Below are 26,397 nucleotides of genomic sequence, written 5' to 3'. Positions count from 1 at the left end.
AGGTGCGTATTGACTTTGTGTTGACATATATGTTGGCGCATTGTGCAGGTGTGCATGCAGACTGTATGGCAATGTACATTGTGACTGTTTGGGGGTGCAGGATTCTTCTGCGGGACAGTGTACATTTGGTCTACAAGACGGATGTGAGGTCGTATGCATACATTTCCATTTCACAGTTTCTGGCTCCGTCAGATGTAGTAGGCATGTTTCTGTGCATGTGCGGAGCCAGTTGTGTACCCTGTTCTGCAGTGTCTGCTATGCGCGTTGTTTCTCGTTGTCGTCAATGTGGGTGTGCTGTTCGTGCTATGTGTGTGTGCTGCAGTGTGCCAAGGGAATCTGGGCCATGGACCTGGGTGATTGTGGGTGTGCAGTGTGGTGCACCTCATTGTGCATGTATGCCATTGTGCCCACTGCCCCCGTCCCCCCAGTCCCTGTTTGTTGCACTCCCTGTTGATGTTGTGTCAGGTCCTCTCGAGCTGTGTCCGTACTCTCTACTCCTTGCACCGTCTCCACACTGATGACTGTGGCCTGGGTTTCCTTCAGCTCCTCCGCTGGTGCTGGACTGCCACCTCCTGTTGCCGTTGCTGCATTCCTGTTGGCAGCCGGTTTGTGCCTGGTTTAGGTAGTCACGTAATGCCGGCGCCTATTGGACTCCTGGATTGGCATCCTCGGCACTCCGCCTGCAATCCAGGTGGTCTGCTTGCGGGTCAGTTGCTGGTAGTGTTCTGTCACCTCCGGGACGCTGGACATGTTTTCCTGTGGTCTGCACACCGTCTTCCTCTCCCTCTTCTCCTTGGCCTTCCCCAGCCCAGTTGGTCCTTGCTGGTAGTCTGTGGGGGTTGTGGGGTTCGGGTTGGCCTCTGCGCTGTGTCAGGGTGCATCCATGATGCTACGCACTTTAGATTGTTTTTGGTGTATTTTTTCTGTGTTTTTTATTGTGCAATGTTCCGCCAGACACGTGGGATTTGCAGGCCTGTGGCTGGTTTTCGCTACTTTTTGTACCACGGTTGGCCTTATCGCATGTTTTTTTGCGTTCACGTATTGCATTTATGCGGCATGGCGTTGATTTTGACACGGACATTTGGAGCGTTATCTGGTGACTATCGCACGCTACTGCCTTGTGAATCCCACGTTGTCACAGGGTTATTTTCCCGCAATAGGCTGCAATATTGAAAGTTGCGTTACGCTACTCTTGCGGTAGTTATCACACGTTCTTGTGAATATAGCCCAAGAACGTGTGCAGCAGGACAATCCAATTGACACAAACCTAAAAGAAGGGCACGCTTCTACAGGTCACTGACGGAGATTGTAAGGAGAAGCACTCTGGGGGCACGACATCAGCATTTAGCAGAGCCATCAAAGGTAGCACTTTCGTGCTTCCGAATGATTGACGACCCTTCTCTGCTGAGTTCAGGAGTGTTGCAACTATTTTATTGACGGTGCCACCGCATTTTGAATTTTTGCACATACAAGGCCAAATACAGCCCAATTTTGTGCACCCCACCAAGAGAGCTATTACCCTGCACAAACGGGGTAAATATCGCCCATTTGTGTGGGAAATAGCCTAATCTGACAACACTGATCATATGCGCTGTGTTCAGTACCAGCATGCTTTGAGCATAGAACACGTCTAAGACGTAGAGCGTGTGACATAACACGTTGATAGCCATCTTGGATGATTGTTTTATGGTGATCAATGCGTACACAAACTGCTTAACAAGAAACTTTATTCATAGCCAAGCCTTTTCTTTAAATGTGTAAGCAAGTGTGTGCCTATTTTTTTAATACAATTAAACCTTTTACTCTGTACCTATTTCAATTTTGAAAGAACTTTGCAACTATTTACACTGTCTTCGCCACCAGTCACTGAGACACCACCATTTTTACAACATCCTGGCAAACCACTAATTAAATGGAGACATTGACTGAAAAGCTTTGGAAACTATTTAGTAGCTATAAGGGTTGAGGCTCACAGGAAACAAATATTGCTGCATGGCAATATTGGTGAAGCAGCTCAATTGGTGTTCGATATTGTTCTTGAGGAAGATCCTCTTCAATGGAAGCTCACAACATAGGATGTTTATCAAGAAGCTCTAGCCGGGTTAAAGAGGCAGTATTCGGAAGAACTAAGTCTAATGCATGAGAGATGTATTTTTTCAAACGAAAAACAAATCAATGAGGAGAGTATTGAAGAGTAGGTCTCATCTTCAACCATTTTAGCATCAACATATAAGTTTCAGACAATGTCAATATTTATATTTGTGACCAGTTTATTTTTAATTGATCTTCAAAAACAATTTAAGAAAGATTGTTGAGTTGCAGGTGATATAGGGAAAAATGGGATACATCATACACAGACCCACACAGATCTGAGGCCTGAGACTTACATGAAATGTTTCAGGTTAGAGACAGTTGTAGGCCCCTGTAACAATAGAGGCCTCTGCACAGCAATAGTGACTTAGGTGAACAATATGTTCTAGCAGAGATAAATAGGTCACATTGTTGTTCGTTAGAAAGTCAGGAAACAGATCAGGAAACATCTTGCGGTTACTAAGTTGAGCTACTGCATGAAGCTTAGATCTTATCTCCCTCTGGACTCAGAAAACCAGAAGTGCTTAGGCGCAGAGACTACAAAAATAGGTTACTGCAATTTCTATCTGTTAGAGGAATGAGCCAAGATGTACCAATCACTTAAGAGCTCACTCCCTTTGAAGCACTGTGGTTTCTTACACCTTTAGCTTGAACAAGTACATAAGGAAAAGTACCAGGTGCACATCCTGCCTAAGTACATACTAAGGCACATGTGCATGCTTCTTCCGAGTTGACACCTAAAAGTCAGATAGCTGCACACTTGCTTCTGCAGAAACCACAGCTTCACACTTAACTGGCTAGATGGCTTGATGGAAAGAAACCACATACAAAAGGTCAGAGTGGAGCACAATATAACCACGTGCTGCGCAGTTAGATAAAAATATCTCTGCTCCGAAATCCATATAGGGGGTTTCCACACTCACAATGTGAGGCTAGGCCCAACTACCTGCGCTTCTGTTTCCATGAAATTGCTACATCTACTAATGCTATATTGTATGTCCTGGGTGAAAATTGCTTACATCAGTAATGAACTTGTTACCTTTTCCCTTGTGGTTTAGAAGAATCAATAGGGCTGCTTCTGAGCTAAACTCCAGATATCAAGTTGCATCTCCTCAGATGTGGACTGATCTCCCCTGTAGTGACTGATCCTCACTGCAGTATTGTAATGAAACCAATATTGCTGTGTCAACTTGTTTTTCTTGGTGTGTGTTCAATAGATTTTCCCTCTATCACAGGAATCTGATGCTTATTGAGGTGGTTGACATTGCCAAAGGGATTGAACATTCAAAACTGTCTTCAAAAGCCCTGAATGCGGAATTATCAATGAGCTCTATGGCCCCTGCAGAATTTCAGGAAGGGAGGTTTTAATGAATGTGGTTGACGCCTGTAATAAAGAGAGACCTTGGGAAAACTCTTCAAAGAAGGGTGGCTACAACTATTTCAGATTTATGTCAAATAATCACACGGGAACTAATTCAAGTTGTCCTGCAATACGAATGTGTTGCAATTCATGCAAAACATAGGACATTGTCAAGTGGTTTGCAGAGGTACAAAGAATTTATTGAAAGCCAACACTCAGGAGATTCATACAAATGATTCTGCAACAGTATCAGACAATTTGTCTTAACTGTTGATTCTGGTATTACTACAGTTGACTGTACATTGATCAAAGGTTCCATATCCAAGGCAAAGATTGATGGAATTGAACTATAAGTCATGGCAGACTCTGTTTCTCCTATACCTACTGTGCGTGATATAACCTTTTACCGTTGAAAGTAAAATATATTTTACAGGAAACAGATATTAATACAAAGCCATTTGGGGAAAACAAGACATTGACATGTTGGGTTATGTTGTCTGTGATGTAGAATGTCTTGATAGAACTAATATCAGTGACATTAATGTAGCCATAAAGGGTAAAATATAATTGGATGGCAAGATTTAGCCCAAATTGGTTTATATTTGAGACCTAGTGCAGACAATTCCAGGGTAGTGGGTGAACTAACGATTTTAAGTGTGAATAACAACTCACAGAACATAGAGAACATTTTGTAGAATTTTCCAGAGGTTGTCCTTGAACAGGCTGGAGAGATAAAAGGTTTTGAACATGAGCCACATGCTGAGACACTCATGCATAAATCCACTGAGTGAAAGAGATGAACTAAGAGGTTTACTTTATTTGATATGTTCAGAATGTCTTATCAAGTCCTGTGATCTATCTCTGTGGGTCTCTCCCATAGTTATAACATGTACAAGGTCATGAGATATCAGGCTGTGTGCTGATCTTTGCAATTTAAATACTAATATCATTGTGGATTGCCATCACCTTCCCAGGATACAGGAGCTATTAGCCATTTTAGGAGGGTCAAAGTTTTTTTCATTATTGATCTCAGATCTGCATATCATCAAATATCACTGACTCCTCAATCACAAGAGTTGACCACTTTTATAACACCATTTGAAGTGTACAAATATATGCGGTTGCCGTTTGGGCTCGTATCAGCGGCAAGCGTATTTCAGAAATGAATAGACACATTTTTGGGAAATCTGAAAGGTGTTCAAACGTATCAGGATGACACTCTGATTTTTGCTGACAATGTTGAAGAGCATAATCAAATTCTAGAGAATGTTCCTAATGTTTTGTTGCAGAGAAGTATGACCGTACAATGCAGAAAATGCAAATTTCCTGTTCAGGAGGTTGAATGACCATTCCAGCGGGTATAAAACAAAATTTAATTTGGTAAAAGCTATCAAACACTCTCCATCTCCTAATTATAAGGATGCTTTGTGTTTCTTCTTAGGATTTAGTAAATATTATTTTCATTGTGTACAAGGTTATACACAGGTAGTTCAACCTTTAAGGTTTTATTAAAGAAAGGTGCTAAGTATGTAAAGCCAACAGAGATGGATGAAGCTTTTGAGAAAGTTGAAAATATTAATTGCAGAAGCTCCTGCTCTGAAAGCATTTATTTCTGGAAAATTCTGGGTTGTGGAAAAATTTAAGACATACATATGGGCGAATGAATTTGAATTATGTACTGACCATAAACCATTAGAATATATATTGAATGTACATGTGCTAACAAAGCATCTGTTAGATTGGTACGGCTACTTTCCAAACTTCAAGAGTACACTTTTGTTATTAAGTATCTTTCAGGTGGTAAACCTTTTAGGGCACATTGCCTGTCACATATGCTACTTGAAAATAATATTGAGTAGGAGTCATTGGAAGAGACAGAATGTGTTGATGCAGCACTCGATGCCGTGTATGAGTGTGGAAATAAGATATCAGAGGATGAATCGATGAAAGCCTGTTTGAAGGATGAAAAAATGCGGAAAATCAAACAATATAAAAGAGATGGATTGTCTATTGTATAGAAACTTACTGGAAATTTAAAATTATTGTCACAGGTTTTGGAGGAACTTTCAATTGTTAGTTATATGGTCATCAGACAACATCTATTTGTGCCACTGGAAAAGAAGAGAAGAAAATTAGTCTTGGTAGCTCATGAGGAGCATTTAGGAATAACAAAAACATGTAAAAATGAAATTCTTTTATTGGTGGCTATCTACGGATGCTTAGGTTAAAAATTTCATTGATAACTAAGCTGAATGTCTTCTTTCTGTCAAAAATTGGAAGACAACTGAAACACCTTTGCATCCTATCGCCTTTCCAGATGCTCCATTGAGTAAAGTAGGTCTTGATTTTTCAGGTCCTTTTAATATTTTACCATGCTGCATGAAGTATTTTATTGTGTCAATAGATTATTATTCTAAGTGGATACATTTTTCATTTGTAGGCAATCCTTACACAGATTCGGTCTTAACATTTTTGGAGAATATATTTAGTACTGAAGGACCTCTGAAAGAAATTGTTACTGTAAGTGGTACACATTTGGTTTCCGATTGTAAGTGCAAGTTTTTAAATCTGCATAATGTGAACCATTTAAGAGTTGCTCTCTATTCTACATATTCAAATGGTCTTGTTAAAGAAGGCGAACAGAATATTAACAGAGAGCATTCGAACGGCAATAGCATCTAGTCTAGATGTAAGGAAGTTCTTAAAGGAGAAATATGGAATTTTAATGTTTCTCCCCATACCACTATGGGTCTTTCATCTTTTACATTGATTAGAGGTACTCAAAACTCTGTTGATGTCAGAACTGCTGTTGAGGAGGTAAGGTCAAGGGTGGCTGTGTAACAGGCATTGTCTAAAGAATGTTTTAACACATTAAAAAAGTGCAAGACTGTAGACATTCGAGAGGGGGATTGAGTTTTAACAAAAAAAACTTGATTAGGTGGTTAAGGAGAGTCTAGGTACTCTCTTCTAATCTTTGTTGAAAACGTGTCAAAAGGTGCAATTTTGCTAAAGGGTAAAGTGTGGAGAAACAGGAGGAATCTCATTTGTTTATCACGAGACCAAGCTAGAATATCAGAACAGAAAAGGTAAATGATCATTCTGAACTTGTTTGGACAACTTTTGTTGATGCACCAAGTGGTACTGGCGAAGTAGGTTTACAAACAGAGTCAGACTCCAATTCAGACTTGAGTTTGAGTCACGGAAATCGTACAACCAATGATACCTTGCGTAGAAACATTGCTATGCATGTTTCTAGAGTGTTTCTAGAGTGGCAAGAAAATATAATGATTTCATTATGTATTGAACATTTCTTTATGTTTCTTGTTCAAAAGTACCATCACTTTTCTTCAGTTTAAAGGGGGAAGATGATGTAGTAGTTTGGTTTAATGTACAGTGAGTTTGTTCCCATATCACATCACAACTACTTTCATACATGGGGGAAAGACATGTATCTACTTTCATAAAATATACCACAGCTTTCCGTCTTCATTTGCGCAGCCACTGGTGGGCTTCTTTTTACAAGTGCCTGAGCTTGTTTTTTTTTTTATCCAGGTCATGCAGGAGCCCCCAATAAAGGGTTTCGACTGCCCAGATCAGAGAAGCCATGTCTCTGGTGAGTGATGCAAAAGGGCCTAGCAGCAGCTGAGGATGGATGGTGAAAGTTCTGAACTTTTCAAGTAGACATGCACATTACTTCCTCCTCTATCTTCCTTGTCCTATCCTTTCTTAGTGAGATTCTTGCCTCATCATATATACTGTGTCGACAATGATCCCAAGTAAGGAAAGCTCTCACATCATCATGGAAATAAAGGAAGGTCTCAATGCCTGTTCTTCCTCTTTCTCTTAATCGCAATACGTACGCAAGGAGCTCTCCAGGTATCTGAAATTTTGAATTTATATTTATAAAGCTTGACTGTGATATATTGAGCATGCTTTAAAAAAAACTATTGCATGAGACGGTTCTGCTTTAGACCTCTTCCTCCTTTTCTTTTGAGAATTGACTTAGCATCTGGGAGTAGAAGGGGATGGGCAGTTGTAAGTCCACTTTGAAAGCAAGAGTGGCCCATGCAGGTAAGAGCGGTGGGGCTGTGGGGCGGGGTGGGGGGGTTTGACATACGACAACAAGGGAAAATTAATTATGTATTTAATTTTCCCTCGTCTTTGTATCTCGAATCCCCTCTCCCACCCGCCTCACCGTTCCTGTTTGAAGGATATCCTTCTTGCTTAACTATAAGGGTAGTACTTAGTAGGTTGTATCTTGTGGAATGAGTGCAGAGCTATTGCGTGGCTGCCATCTTCAATGAATGTAGGTGGCAGTCTCACAAGAATAGTGAGAGGCGCGATAAGACATTGCCTACATACAGGAAAAATGGAAAGAACTTCTCTCTCTCAGGAACGAATGATGCAATGGGGGGCCAATGGGAGTGGAAAGTGCACTGCCAAGAAGTTCCACACGAAGACACTCTGATCTCGAAAGTGTATCTCAGGAGTACATTTATGTGTTTCCCTCCCCTTCCCTGCCTAAGTGTTGCACATTACGTCAAATATGATTGTGGCAGCAGTGTTAAAAACACAAAAACCTTCAAATAAATAGGGAAGATGGACAGTGCTTTGCAGAATGATGAACCCTATGAGAAGGACTAAGGGCAAGGAAGCATATACGTCTAAGGGCAAGATTTATATTCACACTACTACTGATTAGTCTAACGCTGACACTAGAAGAAAATGATTCACTGAAGTTCAGAGAGTCCAGGAGAAACAGCATCGTGATAAGTTATTGTCCATTGGTCTTGTGTTTATCTGCCACCTCTAGTTTGGCCTCTATTGGCACACCTGAATTCCTAGTCAGTGAGTATGGAGAAAATACGTCTGGTGATACATCAAATCTGCCACGACCTGACATGTGGACTGGTCCAGTCATCCTGGTTAGGGACGTTTCTTTGGCCCCTCCAGTTTAGTAATAATTACGATAAATGACATTAGATAGGATGGGGTGCAGTGGTGGAACAAATAACTCTTTGATGTCAGAGGAAGCTCAAATGCGCTCAAATTGAAAGGTCCTGACAGCAGTTGTGTGAGTACTCCAGGCCTTTGCTCCTTTCATCCAGGGCCAAGCTGTAAGAATTTAAACAACCAGGTAGCCTGGGCATACATTCATCATCAGGAGGGCTTCCGTGCCTGAGGTCTAGCCACAGCAGCTCAGCAGCTGGCTTCTTGGGATATCTTTTCTCTATGAGATGTTTTTTGTTTTAAACTCTTTACGTTCATTTTTTACAACCGTACAGTATACAATGGCACGAGAATCAATGACGAGTTACATACTTTACAAGTGTTGTCGGCACAGGTAACCGGACAACAGAGCAGACAGTCAGGGAGCTGTAAAGAACACAAGGTGCAATACACTACAAGTAGCAACAGCAGTGCGAACATAGGGGCTTATTTGCAAGCCCCTTGCGCCACCGCTAAGTCACTTTTTCCCATATTAAAAGGGATGCACTGGTGATGCACGGGGCTTGTAAATAAGCCCCATAGACTCCACAGCACCTGCGCCTTCCAGCTCCAATAGCCAAGCAGCTATCCCCTCCACAGTCACCATTGCACCTTGAACATTCAAAGGCTACCAGCAGCCTACTAGGTCACACTACGCAGCCTAGCGTTCACTGGGCAATCCACACAAAGTGCACAGAGCAAGAGTAGCTAGCCCATGTCCTGTGTCTCAGCATCGACCACCCCTGCATCGTCATCCCCAGTCTCTTTCATACATGCCAGAAAAGCTTGCTAGGGCTCCCAAATATCTTTTGGATGGCTGTCGATTGGCATCAGGTCATGATAAGCGTCAGACTGAGTGTTGCAATACACCATATCTGCGCACCATTCCTGTAGCATCTGGAATGGACCCTAAACCCAGCGCATTGCTAGTCTGCATCTATCATGTAGCAATCCGAGGGCAACAAAGGGGCTCATTTGCAAGCTCATTGCGCCGCCGATGCGTCACCTTTATTGACGCACCGGCAGCGCAGTGATCTTCCCAATATGGCCTTGTATATATATGTTTCCGTTTCATGCATACCTCTGCGTGTAAAGGAAGTTATATGGGTGTTGCTTGTGGGTTTTCCCATGCAACATCCCTGAAACTTGACGCCTTTCCAGATTTACACCAGTTAGTAAACCTAGGCATGTGTCAGAATCCTATGCCTACCCAGGGGAGGCGCAAGGAGGCGCAATGAGGAGAAATACTTTTATTTCTCCTCGTTATTTCCTCTTTGTATGCGTGCTGCAGAAGAAAGAGGTAAATGTCTTTAATGATTGTTTTTGTGCAGGAAAATATTCCTTCCTGCACAACAATAATCATCCCCTCAGCGCAGACACCCTTGCAAAAGGACCCAAGGGTGTCTGTGCTAGTGCACAGCTGCTGTTTGTGCGCCAGTGCATGGGAGAAGGACAGGAATGCCTTGTAGATATGGTGCCTTCCTGTCCTTTGATGAAAGGCAGCACAGCAGGAAGGCTTGCTGCGTTGCCGTGCACCAAAATATTGTAAAGGAGGCCCTACGCATCTAAAGGTCTTTGGGACATCTCTATCGCAGCCCAGCAGCAACAGCAAGGGATTGAAGCAATGACCTCACTTGTAATCTCTCGTAACTCCCTCCAAAACCATGGCCCAGAAGTGCTGTATGCCAGGGCAGACCTAACCCACATGAGCTCACTCAGCTCCGGCAACCCCACAATGAGGGCATCAAGATTTATCCCGTAAACCATAACGAAACAGTAGAGCCAGCGTGTTATACTCCCGATTAATAGATTTGAAGTGGATTATTCGGTGGCGACTGTTTAGAGAGACAGACCGGGCAACCGAGCAGCAATGGGTGCATTGTTGGTCACTGATAAGCAGTTCCAGATGCTCATGCCTATCCAGTCAGGCCATAACGACACCTGGTCGCCGCACCTCCTGCAAGCATGCGTACAAGCTTGGCATAATGCACTGGGGTGTTGTCGCCTGCATCAAGCGCTTCAAAGCAGGCACCTCTGGAGGCTGCACCAATGCTTCACTCAGTAATTCCCACATCTTGTGCTGCGCCCTGTAAGAGTGAAACTGAGCCAGGACAGTAGGGTTGTCACTCTGCGCACATACCCGCTCCCAACTGCTGAGTACCTCGCCCATAAAAGAGTCACCTATTCATCGCAAACCCAACCCTTGTGTGGTCAACGCTGCTTTTTCCTGCCCCAGGGGACACCACGTGCACCACACTAGTGGCACCTGTGGCGAGTATAGCAGTGGTCCAGCCTGTAGGTCGGCCTGTCTTTTCCATAAGTAATGCGTAGTGTACAGCAAGTCCTAGGTTTTATAATGACGCCTTGGGTTACTAAACAGCATCCTCGGCAAAGTGAGAAGGAGAGCGGCAACACGCCCAAGCCACAGGTGAGGCCATTCACCCGGGCATGCAACAAATAATGGGCAAACATATATTGTGCTGCCCTATAGTGTGCCTCTAGGTCCGGAGCGTTCAGCCCACCCATGGCGTAAGGAAGAGTACGCACCTCCCAGGGCACACGTGGCTGCTTCCTGGCCCAGGCCAAGTGCGCCATCAAAGCACTCATGGAACAGAATAAAGTGCTGGGCACGGTATCAGGATGTTTGCAAATAAGAACAAGAAACGGGGTAACACTACCACCTTCATGATGGCGATCTGGCCACACAGCGATAGAGGCAAACAAACCCAGCGCTTCATCGCCTCCCTGAGCCGCTGCACCACTCTGCTCTAATTATCCAGCAATAGCACTGCCCGGTCCATATGGACATGGACATGTGTGCCCAAGAGCCGCACAGATCTGCTGTCCATTGTTTTGGATACTCCCTCTGTACCGGCGTTGTGGCTGCAGTGAGTGGGGAATATATGGGACTTATCCCAGTTAATGCACAGTCCAGAGTGTCCACCAACCAGTATAACCTCTCTAAGAAGTGGGGATAGGTTATGCTCTGGGTTCTGGACATAAAGTAGGGTATTATCTGCTTAAGCAGACATGATTTAGTTGTAATGCAGAAAGCAAATTCCCCGGTGTGCATAGTGCAATTCTCTATAGGAGATTCATCGTTCAGGAAAGGAGAATGGCAAATTGTCCATCTCAGCAGCATTTTTCCCTCAACATCTCTGTGCCTCAGGCCAGTCAAATTTCTGGGGATAGTCCAGAGATTTGGCCTTCCTTGGGTTGACCTGTTTGTGGCCGAACGCAGCACTCTGCTTCTTCAGTTCTGAACTCTGTCCTTTCTCAAAAGACTTGGGTTAGAAAGCCCTTTCTCGCACTTGACTCAGAGGTCTGCTATTTGTTTTCCCACCTTTTCCTCTCCTACCCTGGAACCTGTGAAAAATCAAGGAGGAGAAGGTGGAACCACTTCTGGTAGCATCTTGCCAAAGAGGCCCAGGTATCCTTTGCATCTGAAGCTGTCTGTATTCAGTTTGTGTATATTCCCAGCACCTCCCTCCCACCTTTGGTCGTATGTCCGCTAATGAGACTGAGGTTGGGGGTTTGAAATTCGAGAGGAGAATATTAAGAGCTCAGGGATGTTCGGAGGAGGTAGTATTATCAACCCAACAATTTATAAGACCTGCTTCCCTTAAGGCTTATTCCAGACATTCAAAAAACTTTGAAAACAGGTGGGCTTCAAAGGGGGTTAGTCCTTGTACTTTCCCTCTGGCAATGTCCTTAGACTTTCATAGGAACAGCTGGAAGTGTGTAGTGCCTATGCTCTGCAGTCAGAGTGCAGCCATTAAACCTTCAGAGGTAATGGTGTTCAGGATCTAAAATCTATAGTATCAGGGCTGCTAAAATGTTTTTTTAATCACCCTCTAGCAACACACTCTCTAGTCCCTTTATTGAATTTACCTTTAGTTTTTACAAAGAATGACTTTCGAACCCTTATATTCATTTACTCATACGTTCTCGACTCTTACCGTCTAGGTGAGATTAGTCTCTTATTATTTCACGGTCCATATATTTGGTCAAGATAAGATGATTTTGGGCACTGATCTAGTTTTTCTTTCTTTCTTTTTACCAAAGGTTGTGCCTTCTTTTCATTAGGAATAAGATATAGTCCTACCTGTTTATTTTCCCTCTACTACAGGGGTGGAAAGACATTACATTTGATAAATGTTCGAATGGCCCTTTTGATTTATGCAACAAGGACTTGCTCTTTCAGAAAGACATAGGTCGAAGTGGGCAGAATCTGAGGGGCACAATGTGCCCAAACTGCCCATACTTTTTTTATTTTGCACAAACAGTTCACTTACTTTATGTTGTGTGACTTGAAGTGGGGGAGGGACAGAGAGCTGAACAAGAAGCAAGCCTTTTCACCAGGGTGTCTGCTTCCTGAAGAAACGTTCAATGTGCGCATCTGATTTATCTGCATATGTAATGGCTGCTTGGAAGCCTGTATTGGCTATAAGGGATGGAATCACAGTATTCTTCTTGCGAGGCATTGTAAGGTGAACTGATGAGCTCTGGAGCGCGTGCTTTTCATCGACGGTTTGGACTAGGTACCCTCTTTCTATCACTCAGATCTATATTTTGAAAGCACTATTATTAATCTTAAGTCTAAATCTATTGATGGTACCTTATACTGTGTGTAATGCAAGTTTAGAATATAGACATACATATTCACAGTGCTTTATGTTACAAGCGGAGACCTTGTAACATTAAAAACACACAAGTTACTATTTCTCACTTCACTAATCAGAATTTCGTTCTGTGGTTGTCTGGTTACACAGGGCAGAATTTGCGAAATCCACTTTCGCAAATTATCGCGAAAATGTTAAAAATTATCGCAAACACGCGGAAATATCGCGAAGATGCGGAAGTTTTTTTCCCGCATGTTCGCGAGATTCTCTGCATGGTTGCGGCTCGCCAACTTACCCATGCGGTTGCTCGCGGGCGCGGCCATCTTGTTTTCAGTTGTCTCGCGGTGCATGATCGCGAGAAGAAAGACGTGAGCGCGCGACGCATGACGTCACTGCGGGCGCGAACTGTCGCGAGACAGCGCAAATGGCTAAAAACAATACAACATCTCATGGAGAACGTGACCGGATCAAGAAAACTTGTCGGCGAACGCAGGGATTCAGGTAAGGCGATCGCGCGCGCGTGAGAATGTATTATTTGACAGCGCGAGCAAGAACCAAATTATCGCAAAGCTGCGGAATGCGGAAATTTGGACATTTTCGCGCTTTCCGCGGAACGCGAAAATGTCAAATTATCGCAATTTCCGCGAACGGAACGAAATTTTAGCCCAGGCCTATCACACACACAGATATCTGCAGTAATCGCATAAACCAATAAAGGTTTCACAACATAAAATAGTACATCTCTTACTGATTATTGTAACTTAAAAGTATTTTTCATCTTAAGTGTGTGTTATTTTATATACAGTTACTTGAAGGTAAGACCAACAAAATAGTTACAGAATAGTATGTTCTTTTTAGCTATGCCATTGGCCCCGCCCCCACGATCACTGACCCCGCTCCCATTGAACTCAGGATTACAGTTTCAATACTTTTTAATGCACGTCCACCACTGGGTATAGTCTCAATTTGCGACTTTAAGAGCCCCTGGGCAGGGAATGCATCCCTCTATGTCACTATGAGTAGATGGATACAGGAAACTGTTTCTTCTGTATATGAGTTGATGGGTTCTGCTCTTGATAAGTGTTCAGGGAAGATCAACAAGAGGGATGACTGCTTCACAGACTGCATTCAGAAGTGTGCCTCTAAAGGATATATGCAACACAGCCACCTGGTCTTCTCCCCTTAATTTTGTCTCCATTTACAGGTTATAGTTAGGGGGTTCTGCTTCTTCTTTCGGTACAATGGTGTCAGTGGCTCAAACATGAAAACATTTGTTTAACCATTTTGGAATATAACATAAGACTGGGTGTTACATGATATAGTCGTTTTGGGTCTCTTTAAAAAAAACTATGGGAGAAAGAGATAAGATATAAAACAAACTTTGCAGTCATCTAGATAAAGCAGAGTTTTGGTAAATCCTTGCTCAGTAAGGACGGGGACGAGAAGACAGAGGAGGAGGTAATGCTTGAATTCCTTATTGGTAATCTTAATTACTTTTAGATATGTGGCCTGATTTAGAGTTTGACGGGCATGTAACTCCGTCACAAACTAGACAGATATCCTTCCGAGGTATTACAAGTCTCATAGGATATAATGGAATTGTAATTCAGAGGACGGGACATTCCTCACGTTTGTGACAGAGTAAGCCCATCCACCGAACTCTAAATCGGGCCCATAGTTTTCCTTGTCACAGTGCTACGTTCCCTCCTACTTTCATCAGGTAAGGACATACGGGTACAGATTTAAGTATATTTTATGCTTTATGATAAGAGTAAGAATAGACATTTAAGGCTGTTGTTTATTTCAGTGGTGATGAGAAGTAGTTCCCTGCTAGGGATCATTGTGAAGTTTTGTTTTGTTTTAGGGAGATTAAATTAAATATGGTTTACATGATAACACTAGAACCTCGCAGTGACTATGACTAACGCATATTACCAGTAAGTAATCCGAGCATCACTCTCTCTCTGTGGTAACTGAAATTAAAATTTGCCAGGCTAAAATATGCAACAATGGAGTATATGCAGCAGAAGCCGAAGCATCTCTCACATGTGAGACCTGCGACCCAAGCAGGATGAGGAAGCTCTGTCCTCAAAAATACAAGACAGTCCCTCCAAAATGGCAGATGGAGATGACAAGGCCCATCACAAAATCCAAAACCAGCAATCACATTTGTACTTCATTTCCAAATTTGGGCAAAACATATATCTTTATTGATCAAATATACAGTTTCGATACCACACAAAAGGCATTCTTCTGACCAGTTTCCCACCCATCAGACTCTCCTTTGCTATGTTGACTAGCTAGACTAATTAGAGTTAACCACTAGGAGTTTTTGCATGTATGAGTTTAGCCACTTCTGTCTTTCCATGGCTGTCAGCATTTTGCTTTTCTCTCTGAAGGCTGCATCATCTGCCAGTACGATGCTGCGCTTTTCCTCGCCAGAGGGCCAGTCGGGTATCCAACCTTGTCCCAGTAAAATACGGCCTAGCCCAGCCTCTACCCCAACAGCCTTCCTTGGTTCTACACCATTGGCTGGATCGAAAAGGAGCTGTCTGGGGACTGGCTGCAAAGAGGGTTTCCCTTCCTGCTCTGCTGGTGATTGCTGATTGGGCTGCAGGCCCGATGACATCATCTTGATGCTCCAGTCACGGAGGGTGAAGGAGGGGAGCTGCAGACCCCAAGTGGATGGTCTCAGAAGGAAAGGGTCCATCGCTTTATGGCTGGATTGGTATTCAGAAACATCACGTTTCCAGAGTCTAGAAGGTTTAAGAAAGAGCACAACAGCGATGAGCATGTTTCCAGGGTAACATTCAATATGTATTATATTACAGTCAAGTTTTCTTAAAGTACACTTGCAGCCAAGCATTTAACCTCACCTGATTCTAAGTACTTCTAATTATTGCAAAGAAATTAGCACAAGAATTTATTCAAAATGTGATTGACCAAGAGCACACAATGTGGTAGCATGTTGAAATGGGACCCCTGGCTTCTTTCTTGCGACTCCTGGCACTGCCTTTGCGACCCCTGGCCACAGGAATCCCCAAGGCAGTGGCAGAAACAGGAGGAAATGGGGCTGGGGGGTGCCTTGTTTAGTTCATGTAGCTCTACGAAAACTGGGACTTTTTAAATCACTGATGTTTTTCTCCCTTTTCAGAATGTTTTTATTATGCAAACATAACATTCTAAAATGTGTGCAGCTTAAATGAATTAAAACGTTGCTATGGTGCAGGCCTAAAACAAATGGCCCGTTTCATGGGTTTCAAAAGCAGCAGAGTTCCTGTAGCTTTCTCTGCTGCTGCTGAACTTTGCACGTGTCTTTTCCAATCTCTCTTTCCAGCAGAGGAGGGAAGAAAACCAAACCTAGGGAGGGTGACCTGGCAGGATATACTTGCTTTGAATGTACAGTTAGCCATTTGGATGACTACCTTTGGTCTGCTGCTACCCACGCAATACCTATTTAGAGGGAGATAAAAGCTTGAAATAGTGGTGTGCCTTTCGTTTGAGGCTATGCAGAAAAACTGATGGCCGTGTCTGGGCATTAGTTATTGTTAGGTCTCGCCTAGGCAGCGCGCATGCGTTGCTCGAGATTAACTTTAGAAATTAGTCAGCTCTTTTCAAGCACTCGTGCTTGTGCTGGCATCCACCTTGCGGGCGCGGCCACGCTAATTGAAAACAGATGGCCCGCGCGCCGCTGCTCGCTCCCGCAAGGTGGATGCCAGCACAAGCACGAGTGCTTGAAAAGAGCTGTCACTAGGGCCTTTGACCTAACCCTCTTGACCCGCTCCATACCTCTGGTGCCCAACTGTGTGTCTTTCTCCTCCCATGGGGTCAATATTACCCTCATAGGTCGCTGTTGCTCACAGCAGCTCGCACATCTACTTGCCAAGCCTCTAAGAGCAATGTGCTGCCCTCTTGCTTATCACTCCCTATTCTTTCACTGTACCTTACGCCAGCCACATCCCCAATGTTTAATGTCGTAGGCTTGACCTATGTGTGCATCCTCTTTTAAATATTAACTTTTTGTTACTCTCCAATCTGTCTGTCTCCAGTGTTCTGCTAAGCTGCCTGTTTCAGATTCATGGGGCTACTTAGAATGTCATCCAGCACTTCCTGCTGCTTCTCTGACCCTGATGCAGGATCATTAACATGAATGTTCCCTTGTGGCCAGCAGTCTGCACCGCTGTGCTACCACAGCCCCTGAGAGCAGCCTCATCCTCCCACTCTGCCCCCTCCCCCACCTCCCATGATCAAGACGCTCTTCACCATGGGCTTTACATGTCTGCTCTTCATTGTGGGCTCTACATGTGTGCTCACCAACTTGGAGCCCAGGGGGGGCTTCTCTGCCTCTTCTACGGCTGCTCCTTTCTGCACACACCGGAACTCCCTCAAGAGGTATGTCCTCTACAGCCCCCGCCACCGCCGACAACCGGTCCGGCCCCGGCACTCCAGGGAGAACGCTCTTTCCGCAGAGTTAAGAGCTCATATGTCCACTAGAGAGATGAAGGCCTCCTCTTCCATCGTCCCTTCGGACGACCACCCACCATATTTAATGGAGACCTTTCACCAAAAGAGCCATTCTTTCCTTAAGCCAATCTTGATTTTGTTGTAAATCATATGCAGGGAATTCACACCACAGTGGTTAGAAACACTCCATTCATATATGGCGCTTTATATATGTCCTACTTACCTGGATAGAGGAGGCGAAATGTAGACAACTATGAATAAGGTTATCTATGTGTTCAACCATTATTTTAGCTTAAAAGCAAAAAGCAAACGACCCCCGTGCTACATGAAGAGCAAAGGAATGCCCACTTAGAGGACAGGAAAGTGGCCTTGCAGGTGTAAGGGGATGGAAGGAAGCCATGTAGGAGAGTGAAGGAAAAAGAACAAGCATTTACAATGCAACGGTCTCGACATTGTTAAACTTAGAGCTATTGGCATTGCTCATGACATTATTTTTGTTTATGTTTTTGTTTTTAAAACATTTAAAGAAACGGCATTGTTTTTATTTTTAAGAGTTTTATCTAGCGTGAACTAGACCCAAGGCATTGGATATCAGAGCGCTTTACATGAGCACCAGTTTTGTTACAGATGAACACATTCATTATTATTATTTTTTTTTTTTGTTAGGCACGGGGAGATTAAGTGATTTGCCCAGAATCACAGGATGTGCAGCGTGGTTGCCGAGACTCAAACCCAGTTTCCCAGGTCGGAGGTCGACCGCATTAAGCTACATCCTCGCCTTGATTCTTAGCTCATAATGATAGCATCTAGCATATTACCAAAATGTTTGCAAGATACGTAATTTGTATGTTATTGATGGCTGCGCAATGTTTTTTGTAAAGTAAAGTGACTGTCTTCAAAAGATGTGATCGGTGTCATTTCTGCGGGAATGGTTGGTAAATAGATTTAATTTACAAAACAGTGAAGAAATGTGGCATTTAAGGCTAACGTCCTAACGTCCTGATGAAGCCTGACACCCCTAAAAAGGTGTATGAGGGCAACATGATCTGAAATTCAGATCCCCCAGCGACTTGGATCCCGTGGCATGCAGTGATAGTGTCCTTGTCCATGCCACATATGCTTTATAAGAGGAACTGGTTACCCTTTAATTGTCTTGCATATACGCACGTGAATGTATTCTCGCCTGAATCTCGGGTCACGGTTAGAAGTAGCGAACACGCTGCAGGGAGCGCGCGGCTCAGGCGGGCGCGCGCCTCGTTCCCGTTCACAATTCAGGAGGTGACATTGGGGCCCCGATTAGTACCTCTGAAGCAGGCAGGCATAAAAACAATGTTTTCTTTTACTACTATTATTATTTCTACTAGAAGTAGTACTAATGTAATTATTTCTTTTCCTGCTGGTGATTTTGTGATTTTATGACTAACAAATGGTGCAATAAAGGGCAACAAACTAGTGGTAACGTTAATAATGATAACAATAATAATTAATATTCGTCACCAGCCGACTGGATTACGGAAACACCCTCTACGCCGGAACCACAGCCAAACTACAGAAAAGACTCCAGCGCATACAGAACGCCTCCGCACGACTCGTCCTGGACATCCCCCGACACAACCACATCTCCGGCCACCTGAGAGACCTGCACTGGCTCCCTGTTAGCAAGAGGATCACGTTCAGACTCCTCACCCACGCACACAAGGCTCTCCACGACCTGGGCCCCAAGTACCTCAACAACCGCCTGACTTTCTACACGCCCACCCACCAGCTACGATCGACCAGCCTCGCCCTCGCCACCGTACCACGCATTCGAAGAGCCACCGCCGGAGGAAAATCCTTCTCCTACCTGGCGGCCAAGACATGGAACTCCCTCCCCATCCGCCTTCGGCTGACCCAGGACTATCTCTCCTTCAGGAACCAACTCAAGACCTGGCTATTCGAGCAGTTGCGGACCCCTGCCCCCAGCGCCTTGAGACCCTACCGGGTGAGTAGTGCGCTATACAAATTCTGGGATTGGATTGGATTGGATTATATTTAGAATAAAAAAGAAAAAGAGGTCGAAAAGTACGTCTCAAATGAATATAAACCGTTGCAAAAAATCATGGGAATGAAAATGACGATAAAGAAAACAACATAAATAATAGTACGAATGTGTCTAAGAGTGCCTAACTTGAATAAAATGGAAAACAATGTAAAAATAAAAGCTACCAAGTCTTTATATTAATTTTGAAAATGGAGCGTCTGTAAAAAACGAATTTAAAGCGTGGCACCTACTCAACAGGACATTATTAACACATGGGGTGAACTGCGCCAAGTGAGCTCTGTGCTGGGAGTCTGTATCTAGTGAGCAGCTCCCCCCAGGTCAGAGACTCCAGCCAGTGTCTCCAGGGGTGGGACATCTGAGGGAGGGCTGCACTGAGGTGAGCTCCGGCTGGAGCTGCGAAGGCGGAACGGCCCCGGTGCCGCTCTTAGGGGGGCATCTCTGCTCTGAGGTTATTGCTTCAAAGGGTGTCTCTGTCTTTAGAGGGTGAGTGTTTCTGACACTGTGCGCGGCACTCAGTGCTTTAAATGGACGTGCACTTTTTAAATTTTGAGAGGGAGACTGCCTGCACTTCGTAAGAGGGGCACTTGCTTCCTAAGAGCCATATAAACAACCGTTAGAAATAATATTCACCACAAACTCCCAATAGCCCGGGTAAAGATGCACACCACAGAGGTACTCCAAGCACCTATTTTAGGATTTCATCACACAGTCGAAGTAAGACTAGAGGCGGCGGGTGCACGTGTCCACGCCTCCTGTAAACCCAATGATCGCAACAAAACTGCAGAATCGCTGTTCAGACGTTGCCAGATGGGCAGCTGAAGTGGCAGAGCAGAAGCAGACACTGTATTTTCCTTCTCTAAGTAAGAAGGAAAAGACAGAGTCCTGTTACTTCTCTGCCGCCCGTCCTCGAACGCCAGGAAAAGCTGAGCTTGAGGGGTGAGGAGGAGGGGAAAGAGTGTGGCGGGGGCAGCTGAAGAGGCAGAGCAGAAGCGGACACTGTATTTTTCTTCTAGTAAGAAGGAAAAGACAGAGTCCTGTTACTTCTCTGCCGCCCGTGAATCATGTGAAATGCAAGCAGGAACAACATTGTTACCTTAACGCTTTTACTCACCGGACTTGAAACGCCGATCCAGCAGCAAGGAAGAGGCGACCCCACGTCCCGCTCCGACCGCGCACAAAATGGAAGAATCTTCCGGCGGTAAAAAAAAAAAAAAAAAACACGCCCACCACGTGTAAAAGGGGCGGAAAGGGGCTGGCTTCAACAAAGCGAAAGAATCGAAAAAACACGCCCCCGAATCCGAAAAAGTAGGGGCTTGTTTGGAGAGACAAAGCTCTTCTCCAATGGCTGACCAGCATTTAAGAAGCCAGCCAATGGAGAAGAGGGGAGAAGCGGGGCGGGTTCAAGCCCCACTTCTGAAAACGTTAAATCTCGCGAGCGAGACTGCGCAAGCGCAGTCTTCGCTAGCCGAGACCTAAAAAGCAGAGCCTTTCAAGCAAGAATGCAATCTCTTTGAGATTTTTTAGTGGTCTTAGAGGTGCACTCTTAAGACTGGAAGTATAAGGGGGAAAGGAGATGGAAAAACTAATTCTATACAATGTTTTTTGAAATATGCAGAAAGTAAAGTATATGTGTATTTAAATATGTTGGCCATGGATTGTGTTGAGTAAAAGTCTCCCATCCTAGGTTGCTTCAAAGTGCTTCGGTGCTTGGCACAGGATGGAAAACAAAGCGGAGAGAACAGAGTTTGGTTGGGATGGGCGACCGGATACTCAGGAACAAGTTGGAAAAGTGCAGTTTTCATGGAAATGTGGAATTCTGGAGCCCAGCACTTCCAGAGATGGACACCCGCTACCGTGGCCTGCTGGCCACTCAGGGACTGTAGGAAACACTGAAGCAGTAATACCAGCGGGTTGCAACACATGCATCATTTCTTTATGCAAACAATGTATGCACTATACCTTTGAAGTGACTGACTGAAGCGACAAGAGGAGGAGGGACATGTTAGGAAGGTTGTTTGGTGGGAAGAAGAGGACTCAGAGCAAGAATCACACAAGACAAGACAGTATTTATAGCATGAGAAAAACATCTCGAGCCCTATTTATCCTCCACAGTCTAGAGAAAAACGTTTCAAACTTGATAATTAAACATTACACAATGTGCAATAATTATATACAGTGCTATGCTTGGAAGATAGCAATCCTGAATTATTATAAAAATGATAATTTGTGGTTGGATTCTCAAACAGATCTTCCCTCACTGCATACCCTATTGCCTTGGGCCAAGCAAGACCTGTTATTCCGCAGGCCTGAATCCATGTAAGAGGGGTCGCTGTCGGGCTCCCTGACACTTTCTGAGAGATGTCCCTGGGCAGCCGGACAACAACTTGGTCCTGTGGCGTAGGTCCATCTCCATCCATTCTAGGAATAGTGAGGTTGAGTAACAACATTAGGCTAGAACGGACACTTATGTGGCCCCACTACCATCGCCAGAGTCCTTAGTTATAAAGGTCCCTCCAGAAAGACCACACCAGGGGTAATAATGAACTTTTACATATGGAATTTGATGAGGGGCTCATCCTGTATCCATTCCAGTCATGAGCATACTCACCATAGGCCAACCTTGGTTCACTTCCCATCCTGTATCCATTCCAGTCATGAGCATGCTCCACCATAGGCCAACCTTGGTTCACTTCCCCACCACACACAGGTTCTTGTGCACTTCAGGACATGGGGTCTGCCAAGAACCCATTTCCCAGAGGTGATAACTGAACACTCTCAGAATGGAGTGCAAGCAGCCATACAGGATGGATTTTAAAGAGCTTGTGCATTAAATTATTAAATTGTTTCCCTGTTTTTAGCTTGCCTAGGCAGCGCATGCACGCTATCTGTTAGAGGCATGCTGTATCTAAAATATGGGCTTAAAGCACCGCCAATCTTTTTCATTGGTTTCTCTTACTGTCCTTTGTAAATGTCGACTTTTGTTTGGTGAGTACGCTTAGTTGTCCCTCCTTTTTAGGTCAAGCCTAGCGCAGCGTGCATGCGCTGCTCTAGGAAAACGACCTCTTGGAATCACTCTGGACTTTTCACACGCTTGTGTGTGTGTTTTTTTTTTAGCATTTTTTCTATTGGGCTTTGCGTGCGTCTTTCTAAAAGGACAGCGCGCAATTGGGCAAAGGTGGGTGCATGTCCCACCTTTCCCAGGAAATGTATCCGCCCATGGCCTACGGCTTGCCGTTACGAGCAGGGGTGCCATCTGTTCGGGGTCATGTCACCATCTGTTTTTAATTAGCACGTTTGTCGCTCTGCCGTGCTCACTCGCCCCCGCTTTTTTCTTGCGCCACTCTTTTCAATTAACCCTACCTTCACATGCACACGCACAGCCCTACCAATGCTCTGTTTGCAATGAGAGACTTGTGCATTTGCTGTCATGCTAGGCCCACTGCAGTTGACTTGTAGAAGGAGGAAGGCAGCAGAATTGTGTTTTGACAGTGGCGGCTGAGGCAGAGGTAGCGAGGCCTCTGCTTACACACATGGCTCCTGATTGTCTCTACTGTGCTCGCTTTCTGATTTGGTACTGGCATTATATAATGCAATCTTAACTTTAAGGCAAACACCCTATTAATCTTATGTTTGACCTCACGACTGCAGGTTCGAACCCCAGCGCATCTGCTCAGCCTTTCATACTACTAGAGGCAGACGGACTAATTAACATTCATTTGGTTGGCAATAAAAATCAGTTACTCTGCACCAAGATGCAGCATACTCCAGCCCCGCCTTCACTTGCACACTGGGATAACTCACTTTCGCCTCCTTTCAATTCGGTTCCTGATTTTCTATACTGAGCTCGCTTTCTGATTTGGTACTGATTTGGTACTGGCACTATATAATAGGAGCCAGCAGCCGCGGCGTGCAGGCTGCCATCTGTTTTGGGTCAGGTTTCATTTCCAGACCTTGCCGCTTTCATTAGAAGGCGCATCCCCTCCACCCCACCTCCACAATAGTGTGCTTTAATTTTCTCTAAAACACAAACAAACAGAAAAGAAATCAATTACGGTGACATCTTACTTTTCAGCGGAATCGTCAGCCCCGTCTAATGAGAGGGCCTTGGCAAACAAGCCTACCCTGGAAGGCAACAAGCAGCTGCTACAGTATTTAAAGCTCCTTAAAGACCACTCATGTCTTGGGGAGGAGGGGAATGATCCTCGTGAGGTTTCAGTAAATAGCTACATTGTGATGCTTAACCATTTCTTAACTGGATGATCATGCTTCTGGTTAAACAAAACAGAAGAATGTTAGCAATCAGCCTTTTACCCTAACTGTTGTGGAGAAAAAACAAAAATCTACAGCAGGTAGGCACAGCGTAACTCTACAGAGTGCATCTTTTCGCTCCCCCATCTCAGAAATCTGCAAGCACTTCTCCTTTCATTCCTTTTTATTTTTTGCATTATGTAGCGTGAATGAAGGTATCAAAGCACTTTACATAAGTACTAGTTCCATTACAGAAATCTGCCCGGTGGGTGATAATGTGCTGCATGGCTAAACACTTATAAGGTCCCAAAGGCGAGACCTATTGGCTATGCCAATGCTTGTGTTTTCCTGACCTGGGTATTTTGAGCAGTGTCTTGGCATGTGGGCCTGTGCATAGGCTTGTGTGGATGTGCCCATGCTGCGGCAAACCTGACATATCAAGGCAGCGATACTGGCATATAAGGGATGCACAGATAGCACATCATGGCACTCCCTCACTCAGTATACGTGTGGTACAAAATTATAATTTTATCTGCTTTAGAAACCTAAATGGCTGTGTTAATTTATTAATCTTGCACTTATTGTTTAATTTGTTTTACTACTGTTTTTTAGTTCATATGCACCACTACCCTAAAGCCGTTATGTCAAACGTTATGTGACAGTACTTTCTGTAAAATCATTAGGGTCAGAATGTCATGTGGTGTCACTTCCTCTGATGTCATCAGCGGCTGAAAGTTTTGATGATGTCAGTTTCGCTGCCACTGGCATTTGGGTGAATCGACATCCATGCTGGGAAGACCTACGTCTTTTAAAGAGATTAGGAGTCTGAGTTAGAGGAGAGTGCTACAGAATGAAATCCAAAAATTGCTCTCACCAACTCATAGTTCAAATAAACATTTTTCTGGTGGCTCTGTGCGTGCAAAGTGTCTCTCTGCATGCAAGGAGTCAGCCTATGCGGAGTGTCCTGAGAACTGACAATGAAAAGTTGTCCACCCAAGGTAAGAGTTATCGTTTCTTGACATACAGGACACTGTGGCCAGATTCACAATGATTTATCCACGGCTTTCTCTTGCAGTACTCCTAATTTACTCCAGGAATTCAGAAATAAGCCAGGGATACCTACAAGAATAAGTAAGGCCTACTAAGAGTAACTTTTTTGTGAATTTGCGCTTTTGATGTGCTGGAGAAAATAGTTGCAGGGGCAGCGCCTCTGAAAATCTTCTATGAGGGTGAGGGTTGTTTGTTTTTAATAAGTGTAGTGCACAGTGGTAATGCCCGTAGTTTGGTGTTTTAAAGAGTTTATACGGTTGTTTGCTAAAATAATTGTTTTTACATTGGTAACTTTGTGGGTGCAGCATATATATTTGAAAATGATGAGGGTTTGTTAGGTAGCCCGTGGAGTAGGTATGGTGTGGTAAAACTCTGATCCAAGAATCTCATTCCAGCAAACTGGGAAGTCTGCACTTTGGCATACCTGTGGAGTATGGTTGGTTGTCATATTCTCAAAGAACGTGAGTTGCATTAATGGAACAGAAATAACACAAGAACTCAAGTGGCAATTTTGAACACCTCAGGAAAAGCAGGGCCTTTTCTTTGCGCAGTAATTTTAAAGTACAAAGGCATAATCTTATTTTATATGCGAGTAAGAGCTGTGAGAGTTGAATCAGTCTTTCAAAAATTAACCAAACATAGGCCACGTGTAAGTGATAATGGAAGGGCAATTAGAAAATATGGAATCACATTAGATGGTACCCTTTTGTATTGTGCCATCGAGGCAGGCATCTTCTTTGAGAAGATGGTCAACCTACTGGCTAACCATTGAATCTCCTCTCGGTGGCTGAACCAGTGAAACATGTTTTATTTGGGGTTGGGGAACTCTACCTACTGAGCAACTAAAAGAGCACTGGCCATACTGAGACACTAATGAGAGACTATATATAAGTCCATAGCAGAGAAGTGCAGTGCTTTGAGGAAAGACCCAAGGGCATTCGACAGATTAAAATGACCTTTTTTATAAGGTGTTGGCCAATAACCAAAGAAGACGATCCAATTTAGCCTGAATCTCACCCTTGATAAGAAAATGGTTGGGCAGTTGAGGGTTAAGAGTGGCATTAGGGCAGAAGGGTGTTGTAGAAGGAAATCCTGTTAGTGTCTTGCTGAGCGTATTTGAAAGGTGTTGCGCTATGGATGTGCAACTATGAGGGCTTATTTACAAGCCCATTGCGCCGCCGGTACATCACTTTTTTGACGCACCGGCAGCGCAGTCTGCCTGCCCGTATTTACAAGGTCACGTAAAGCCACCCTGCGTGGCTTTTCATGGGCTTGCAAATATGACCCCCTTTTACGCATTACTCTGCGTGAATGAGGCATTCCATCGGTGTTGCTGTGGGTGTTCCCACGCCACATCTGTGGAATGTAAATCATTCCCAGATTTACAAGGTTTTGTAAACCTGGGAATGCGTCAGACTCCTATGCTTCCCCAGGGGAGGCGTAAGGGAGGCGCATCGAGGAGAAATACCTTTATTTCTCCTTGTTTTTCCTTTTTCTAGAAAGAAGAAAACACCTCTTGTGATAGTTTTTAT

At 44.2% G+C, this 26,397-nt stretch overlaps 1 protein-coding gene and 1 long non-coding RNA gene across 5 annotated transcripts in view; one reads left to right on the top strand and one right to left on the bottom strand.

The window, feature by feature from the left end:
* LOC146809484 (uncharacterized) overlaps window positions 1–7,140 on the top strand; it is a 36,033-nt gene extending 28,893 nt beyond the window's left edge. The window contains exons 2-3 of the long non-coding RNA XR_014965552.1: window positions 5,892–5,971; window positions 7,004–7,140. This is a non-coding gene — a long non-coding RNA (uncharacterized LOC146809484). The remainder of the gene's footprint in view (window positions 1–5,891; window positions 5,972–7,003) is intronic.
* Window positions 7,141–15,260: 8,120 nt separating this feature from the next.
* Window positions 15,261–26,397, bottom strand: part of PTH2 (parathyroid hormone 2) — a 149,026-nt gene continuing 137,889 nt past the window's right edge. For all 4 annotated transcript variants that reach the window (XM_085616332.1, XM_085616334.1, XM_085616333.1 and 1 more), the window contains one exon: window positions 15,261–15,818. In XM_085616332.1, coding sequence (XP_085472458.1) covers window positions 15,368–15,818 — 451 coding nt within the window. In that variant the 3' untranslated portion in view covers window positions 15,261–15,367. The remainder of the gene's footprint in view (window positions 15,819–26,397) is intronic.

The sequence above is a fragment of the Triturus cristatus genome, chromosome 7 (assembly GCF_964204655.1).
Source record: "Triturus cristatus chromosome 7, aTriCri1.1, whole genome shotgun sequence".
Taxonomy (NCBI): Eukaryota; Metazoa; Chordata; class Amphibia; order Caudata; family Salamandridae; genus Triturus; species Triturus cristatus.
Note: the sequence above shows the minus strand (reverse complement) of the source record. Positions and strands in the feature narration are given on the sequence as shown.